Genomic DNA, 8,955 nt, shown 5'->3' on the forward strand with positions numbered 1-8,955 from the left:
ACAGTGAACAGCAAAAGGATGAACGTGAAGATGTAATAGAGGACATCAAAATCATAAAATGCGGGGAAGAAGAGTAAGAAAATGCTAATTTTTTTTCCTTAGAAAGTGTTTGAGCCTATATGAGTACCAGTCTAAGACAAGTAGATATAGGAAGGGGGTAACATACATGAAAAACAGGGTAACCACAAATCAAAAACATACAATAGATTCACAAAAACCAAAAAGAAGAGAACATAAACATAATACAAAAGAAAATCATCAAGCCACAAAAGGAAAAATGAAAAGGACAAGGAAGAAACATCAAATCAATGGGAAAACAAGGTTTAAAATGGCAATAAATACATATCTATCAATAATTATCTTAAATGTCAATGGACTAAATGCTCCAATCAAAAGACAGAGTGGCAGACTGGATTTTTTTTTTAAAAAAAGAGCCTATAATATGCTGCCTACGAGAGAGACCCACTTAGGGCAAAGGACACACACAGGTTGAAAAGCAGAGGTTGCAATACTCATATCAGACAAAATAGACTTTAAAACAAAGGCCATAAAGAAAGATAAAGAAGGACACTATATAATTTTAAAAGGATCAATACAAGAAAAGGATTTTAAACTCATCAACATATATGCACCTAACATAGGCACACCCAAATACATAAAACAAATACTAACAGACATACAGGGAGAAACTGACAGTAATAAAATAATAGTAGGAGACTTTAACACCTCACTCACATCAATGGACAGATCTTCTACCCAGAAAATCAAGGCAACAGAGATCCTAAACACAGAAAATGTTAGGCTTAATTGATATTTTTAGGACATTACATCCAAAAAAACCCCAGAATACACATTCTTTTCAATTGCACATGGAACATTCTCTAGGATTGACCACATACTAGGGCACAAAACAAGCCTCAACAAATTTAATGGTGCAGAAATTATGTCAAGCATCTTTTCTGACCACAAAAGCATGAAACTGGAAATTAACCACAGAAAAAGAAATGAGAATAAAATGATTACATGGAGACGAAACAACGTACTACTAAAAAACCAAGCGGTCAATGATGAAATCAAAGAAGAAATTTAAAAATACCTTGAGACAAATGAAAATGAAAACACAACCATACAAAAATCTATGTGATGCAGCAAAAGCAGTTCTTAGAGGGAAGTTCATAGAGATACAGGCCTTCCTCAAAAAACAAGAAAAATCTCAAATAAACAACCTAGCCTACAACCTAAAAGAATTATAAAAAGAACAAACAAAACCTAAAATCAGCAGAAGGAAGGAAATAATAAGGATCAGAAAGGAAATAAATAAAATAGAGATTAGAAAAACTCAGTAAAACCAAGAGCTGGTTCTTTGAAAGGATAAACAAGACTGACAAACCTCTGGCCAGGCTCAACAAGAAGAAAAGAGAGAGAACACAAATCAACAAAATAAGAAATGAAAAACAAGACATAACAACTGATATGGCAGAAATACAAAAAACCATAAGGGAATACTATGAACAATTATATGCCGACAAATTCGACAACCTAAAGAAATGGATAAGTTTCCAGAAACATAGAGCCCACCAGAACTGAATCAAGAAGAAATAGATAATTTGAACAGACTGATCACTAGATGTGAAATAGAATCTGTAATTTTAAAACTCCCTACAAACAAAATGCAGGACCACATGGCTTCACAGGTGAATTCTACCAAACATACAAAGAAGAACTTATACCAATCCTTCTCAAACTCTTCCAAAAAGAATGAAGAGGAGGGAAAACTCCCAAAGACATTTGATGAAGCCACCATCACTCTGATACCAAAACCAGACAAAGACACCACCAAAAAAAGAAAATGACAGACCAACATCTTTGATGAATATAGATGCAAAAATTCTCAACAAAATATTAGCAAACTGAATCCAACAACACATAAAAAAGATGGGCTTCACTGGTGGCGTAGTGGTTAAGAATCCGCCTGCCAAGGCAGGGGACATGGGTTCAAGCCCTGGTCTGGGAAGATCCCACATGCTGCAGAGCAACTAAGCCCATGTGCCACAACTACTGAGCCTGTGCTTTAGAGCCTTCAAGCCACAACTACTGAGCCCACGAGCCACAACTACTGAAGCCCGTGTGCCGAGAGCCCGTGCTCTGCAACAAGAGAAGCCACCGCAATGAGAAGCCCACGCACTGCAACGAAGAGTAGCTCCTGTTCGCCGCAACTAAAGAAAGCCCACGTGCAGCAACAAAGACCCAACACAGCCAATAAATAAATAAATAAATAAATAAATAAAATTAGTTAATTAAAAAAAAAGATCATACACCACAACCGAGGTTCATCCCAAGTTCACGAGGATGGTTCAACATATGCAAATCAATCAGTGTGATACACCACATAACCAAAAAGAAAAGATAAAAACCACATGGTCATCTCAATAAACACAGAAAAAGCATTTGACAAAATTCAATATCCATTCATGAAAAAAACTCTTACTGAAGTGGGTATGTATAGAGGGAACACATCTCAATATAATAAAAGCTAGTTATGACAAACCCCCAGCCAATATATTAAATGGTGAAACGCTGAAAGCCTTCCAGCTAAAATCTGGAAGAAGACAAGGATGCCCACTCTCACCTTTTCTATTTAACACAGTATTGGAAGTCCTGGGCACAGGAATCAGACATGAAAAAGAAATGAAAGGTATCCAAATTGGAAAGGAAGAGGTAAAATTGTCATTATATGCAGACGATATGACACTATATATAGAAAACCCTAAAGACTCCATAGAAAAACTACGAGACCTGATAAACGAATTCAACAAGGTAGCAGGATACGTGATTAACATACAGAAATTGGCTGCATCTCTTTACACCAACAATGAAATTCAGAAAGGGAATGAAAAAAAAACACCTTTTAAAATCGCACCCCCAAAAATAAAATACTTAGGAATAAACCTGACCAAGGAGGTAAAAGACTTATACGCCAAGAACAATAAAACATTAATAAAGGAAACTGAAGATGACTCAAAGAAATGGAAAGATATCCCATGCTCTTGGATTGGAAGAATATTGCTAAAATGGCCATACTACCCAAAGCAATCTACAGATTTAATGCATCCCTATCAAATTACCCATGATATTTTTTCACAGAACTAGAGCAAATAATCCTGAAATTCATATGGAACCATAAAAGACCCAGAATTGCCACAGCAATCCTGAAGAAAAAGAACAAAGCAGAAGGCATAACCTTCCCAGAGTTCAGACAATACTGCAAAGTTACAGTAATCAAAACAGACCTATGGATCAATGGACCAGAATAGAGAACCCAGAAATAAACCCACATACCTACGGGCAACTAATATTTGACAAAGGAGGCAACAATATACAATGGGAAAAGGCAGTCTCTTCAGCAAATGGTGTTGGGAAAGTTGGACAGCCGCATGTAAATCAATGTAGTTAGAACACACCCTCTCACCATAAACAAAAATAAACTCAAAATGGCTTAAAGACTTAAATATAAGACATGACACCATAAAACTCCTAGAAAATATCACAGGCAAAACATTCTCTGACATAAATTGTACCAATGTTTTCTTAGGTCAGTCTGCCAAGACAACAGAAACAAAAGCAAAAATAAACAAATGGGACCTAATCAAACTTATAAGCTTTTGCATAGCAAAGGAGACGATAAACAAAATGAAAATACAACCTACAGAATGGGAGAAAATATTTGCAAATGATGCAACCAACAAGGTCTTAATTTCCAAAATATATAAGCAGCCCATACAACTCAACAACAAAAAACCAAACAACCCAATCAAAAAATGGGCAGAAGACCTAAACAGACATTTCTCCAAAGAAGAAATACAGATGGCCAACAGGCACATGAAAAGATGCTCATCATTGCTAATTATTAGAGAAATGCAAATCAAAACTACAATGAGGTACCACCTCACAGCGGTCAGAATGGCCATCATTAAAAAGTCTACAAATAATAAATGCTGGAGAGGATGTGGAGAAAAGGCAACCCTCCTACACTGTGGGTGTGTTGGTGGTTAAGTAAGTTGGTGCAGCCACTGTGGAAAACAGTATGGAGGTTCCTCAGAAAACTTAAAATATAATTACCATATGATCCAGCAATCCCACTACTGGGCATATATCCGGACAAAACTCTAATTCAAAAAGATACATGTGGGGGCTTCCCCGGTGGCGCAGTGGTTAAGAGTGTGCCTGCCAATGCAGGGGACAAGGGTTCAAGCCCTGGTCCGGGAAGATCCCACATGCCATGGAGCAACTAAGCCCATGCACCACAACTACTGAGCCTGCGCGCCACAACTACTGAAGCCTGCACGCCTAGAGCCCGTGCTCTGCAACAAGAGAAGCCACCACAATGAGAAGCCCATGAACTGCAACGAAGAGTGGACCCTGCTCTCCACAACCAGAGAAAAGCCCGTGTGCAGCAACGAAGACCCAACAGAGCCAAAAATAAAATACATAAATTTATAAAAAACAAAACCAAAAAGATACACGCACCTCTATGTTCATAGCAGCACTATGTACAATAGCCAAGACATGGAAACAACCTAAATGTCCATCGACAGATGAATGGATAAAGAAGATGTGGTGCGTATATACAATGGAATACTCCTCAGCCATAAAAAAGAATGAAATAATGCCATTTGCAGCAACATGGATGCAACTAGAGATTATCATACTAAGTGAAGCAAGTCAGAAAGAGAAAGACAAATACCATATGATATCACTTATATGTGGAATCTAACATATGACACAAATGAACCTACCTATAAAACAGAAACAGACTCATGGACATAGAGAACAGACTGGTGGTTGCCAAGGGGACGAGGGTTGGGAGAGGGCTGGAGTGGGAGGTTGGGGTTAGCAGATGTAAGCTTTTATATATAGAATGGATAAACACCAAGTTCCTACTGTATAGCACAGGGAACTATATTCAATATCTTATGATAAACCATAATGGAAAAGAATATTTAAAAAAAGAATGTGTATATATGTATAACTGAATCACTTTGCTGTACAGCAGAAACTAATACAACATTGTAAATCAACTATACTTCAATAAAAAATATTTATCAGAAAAAAAAGAAAACTATCTCATGTACAATTGCATCAAAAAGAATAAAGTACCTAAGAATATATTTAGCTAAGGAGGTGAAAGACCTGTATACTGAAAATTACAAGACATTAAGAAACTGAAGAAGACACAAATAAATGGAAAGTTATCCCTGCTCAGGGATTGGAATTAATATTGTTAAAATGTCCACACTACCCAAAGCAATTTACAGATTCAATGCAATCCCTATCAAAATTCCAATGGCATTTTTAATGAAATAGGACAATCCTAAAATTTGTATGGAACCACAAAAGACCTCAAATAGCCAAAGTAATCCTGAGAAAGAAGAACAAAGCTGGAGGCATCATATTCTCTAATTTCAAACTCTATTACAAAGCTATATTAATTAAAACAGTATGGTTCTGGCTTAAAACCAGACACACAGATCAATGGAACAGAATGGAGAGCAGAGATAAAAACCCATGCATCTATGGTCAATTAATTTATGACAAAGGAGCCAAGAATATACAAAGGAAAAGACAGTCTCTTTAATAAATAGCGTTTGGAAAAATCAACAGCCACATACAAAAAATGAGTAAAATTAGACCACTATCTTACACCATACACAAAACTTAACTCAAAATGGATTTAAGACTTAAATATAAGACCTGAAACCATAAAACTCTTAGAAGAAAACACAGGCAGTAAACTCCTTGACATAGGTATTGGCGATGATTTTTTATTTTAATTTTATTTTTTTGGCGATGATTTTTAAAAATCTGACACCAAAAGTAAAAGCAACAAAAGCAAGAATAAACAAGTGGAACCACATCAAACTAAAAAGCTTCTGCACAGCAAATGTAATCATTGACAAAATGAAAAGGTAACATACTGAATGGAAGAAAATATTTGCAAACCATATACCTGATAAGGGGTTAATATCCAAAACATAAAGAATTCACACAACTCAATACCAAAAAACCCCAAACAATCCAATTAAAATATGGGCAGAAGATCTGAATACACATTTTTCTAAAGAAGACATATAGATTGCCAACAGGTTCATGAAAAGATGCTCAACATAATTAATCAGTAGGGAAGTGCAAATCAAAACCACCATGAGTTACCACCTCATACCTGTTAGAACGGCTATATCAAAAAGACAAGAAATAGTAAGTGTTGGTGAGGATGTGGAGGAAAGGGGAACCCTGGTGCCCCACTGGTGGAAATGTCAATTGGTGCAGCTACTACAGAGAACAGTACGAGGTTCCTCACAAAGTTAAAAACAGAACTACCATTTGAGCCAGCAATTCCACTTCTGGGTATTTATCCAAAGAAAATGAAAACACTGACTTGAAAATATACATGCACCCCCATGTTCACTGCAGCACTATTTATAATAGCCAAGATGTGGAAACAACCTTTGTGTTCATCATGGATGAATGGATAAAGAAACCGTGATATATATATATACATATATATGTATATCACACACATACTATACTTATATATATGTAGTGGAATATTATTCATCCATAAAAGAATGAAATCTTGCCATTTGTGACAACACGGATGGACCTTGAGGGCATTATGCTAAGTGAAATAAGTCAGAGAAAGGCAAATACTGTATCCCACTTATATGAGGAATATAACAAACACACATGAAGCTCACAGATACAGAGAATAGACTGGTGGTTGCTAAGAGTGGGGGGGAGGGGAGTGGCGCTGTGAAACAGGTGAAGGGGGTCCCAAAGGTACAAACTTCTAGTTATAAAATAAATCAGTCATGGGGATGTAATGCACAGCACCGCGACTTCAGTTAAAAAATACTGTAGGGTGTACTTGAAAGTTGCTAAGACAGATCTTAAGCTCTCATCACAAAAAAAAAAAAAAATTGAAAGAAAAAAAAAACTGAACTTGTTGGATTTGAACGGACAAGCCAGAAGCCAGTGTTCAGGGGACTCAGAGAGGAGACAGAATTGAAGAGGCTGCCCTCAGGCTCTGCCCAGAGGGTAAAGGAGGGCTGTGACGTACAGGCAGTGCTTTGTAAACTGGTGAGTGTGTGCACAGGAGGACAGCGTGTAAAGTGCTGGGCTCTTCTCTACTCAGGGCAATGGGGACTGCACCACACCTGGGGCTACAGGGAGGACACCTCTTAAGATATCTCCAAGCCCCGAGGCACACTCATTCTCAATGGCATCACCTGAGATCCTAGAAAAAGTCACTGATGCTTTTTTTTTCAGGCTCAGTCACCACTGACTCTAGGCCGTAATTCTGGGGGAGGGGAATACATAAAATTAGTCTCATTTCTCTCAGTTGTGAAGGTCCTTCAGCTGTTGATCCGAAGAAGCACTAACAAAAGCTATTATTGATTGAGCCCTTAAAGGACTGAAAATAAAGGCACAATGCTGAATAACCAAAGTGGGTAACATTTATTGAGTGCTTCCTGGGTGTCAGGCACTGTTCTAAGTGCTATTGATGGGGTTCAGGGCAGGCTGACCCCCAATATGCCACTGTGGCATACTGATTATCTGGAATTATAGTTACTTGAGAAACATTCACTGCAAGAACACTTTGACCCTACTTTGTTCCCCTGAGGGCAGGAAATAAATCTCGCATATGAAAGGATCCTCAAATACCAGGAGAATAGAAGGCATCTTTATCGCCAGAGATAGATGAGTCAAGGCTAAGGACGCTTTATAAACACACTTTGTTACTTCATGAACTTGCTACCCTAAGTCCAAGCCCCTCTGTTTTCTAACAAATAATTGTTTCCTTGTCTGAAAGATATAAAAGATGCCTGATTTGGCCACTTTCTTGGGTGCCATGTTATTATGGGACTCCTGCACATTCCTGATGAAATTTGGTTTTCCCTCCTGTTAACCTGTCTTGTGTCAATTTTCTTATTAGACCAGCCAAAAGAACCTAGAAGGGTAGAGGAAAAACTTTTCCTCCCCAACACTATGTAAGGTACACAGCAAGGCACGGAGCAATGATGGCGGGAGGGGTGGGATAAACCAGAATAACGGAGAGCTTTTAAGCACAGGTTTTGAAGTTACCGAAGACATGGGTTTGAAACCTGGTTCCACACATTACCTATGTTTCTCTGAGAATGGGCGCCCTGCCAGGATCCTAGCGTGGCTGAGATGTTCATTCTGACAAAGTGTGTAGAGAGCTCAAGCCAGCGCCAGGCACGGAGCAGCTCCTCAATTAACGCGTGATGATAATCGTGAAGATGACAATCACGTGTGCAGGTTGCGGCCGCGGTGTGAGCAAAACCGCTAATAACCAACATTAACATAATATTAATACCAAACACTGGTACTGCACGTACCACACGCCAGACACTGTTGGGGATGGTAAACCATTGACTAAATTCACTGAATCCTCAAAACAAGCCTATATAGGTACTATTTCCACATCCATCTCACAAATGAGAAAACTGAGGCACAAAGATTACATACCTTGCCCAAGGTCACGCAGCTACAACTGCAATAAGAGGAATGACAAACTTTACTGAGCGCTTACTATGCTCCAGTCTGTAACGAGCTCTTTACCTCCGTTAAATCCTACCATAACCCTTAAAGAGTTTGCAGTTATTCCCACTTTACAGATGGCGAGACTAGGGCTTGGGGAGGTTCCCACGGACGTGAAGATTCGGACCCAGGACCTAGCCCGTACTCACCTGGCTTCCTGGATGCGACGAAGCACGTCTCCGCCGTCCACCTCGTCCTGGGCTCCCGGGTCCCGGGCCGCCGCCGCCGGCGCCGCCGCCGCCTCCCTACGCCGCGGACGCATAGCCGCCGAGCGCCTTCCCCGACGAGACGCCGCCTGCCAGGCTTCCAGCGCCGCCGCCGCCGCCGCCATTGGTC

General features: G+C 39.2%; 1 protein-coding gene across 1 annotated transcript in view; it reads right to left on the reverse strand.

The window, feature by feature from the left end:
* The window catches only part of SRRD (SRR1 domain containing), a 20,637-nt gene extending 11,687 nt beyond the window's left edge, over window positions 1-8,950 (reverse strand). The window contains exon 1 of the mRNA XM_029222652.1: window positions 8,769-8,950. Coding sequence (XP_029078485.1) covers window positions 8,769-8,950 — 182 coding nt within the window. The remainder of the gene's footprint in view (window positions 1-8,768) is intronic.
* Between the last annotated feature and the right edge of the window lie 5 nt (window positions 8,951-8,955).

Source organism: Monodon monoceros, unplaced genomic scaffold (assembly GCF_005190385.1).
Source record: "Monodon monoceros isolate NGI ecotype Baffin Bay Population unplaced genomic scaffold, NGI_Narwhal_1 Super_Scaffold_1, whole genome shotgun sequence".
Classification (NCBI taxonomy): domain Eukaryota; kingdom Metazoa; phylum Chordata; class Mammalia; order Artiodactyla; family Monodontidae; genus Monodon; species Monodon monoceros.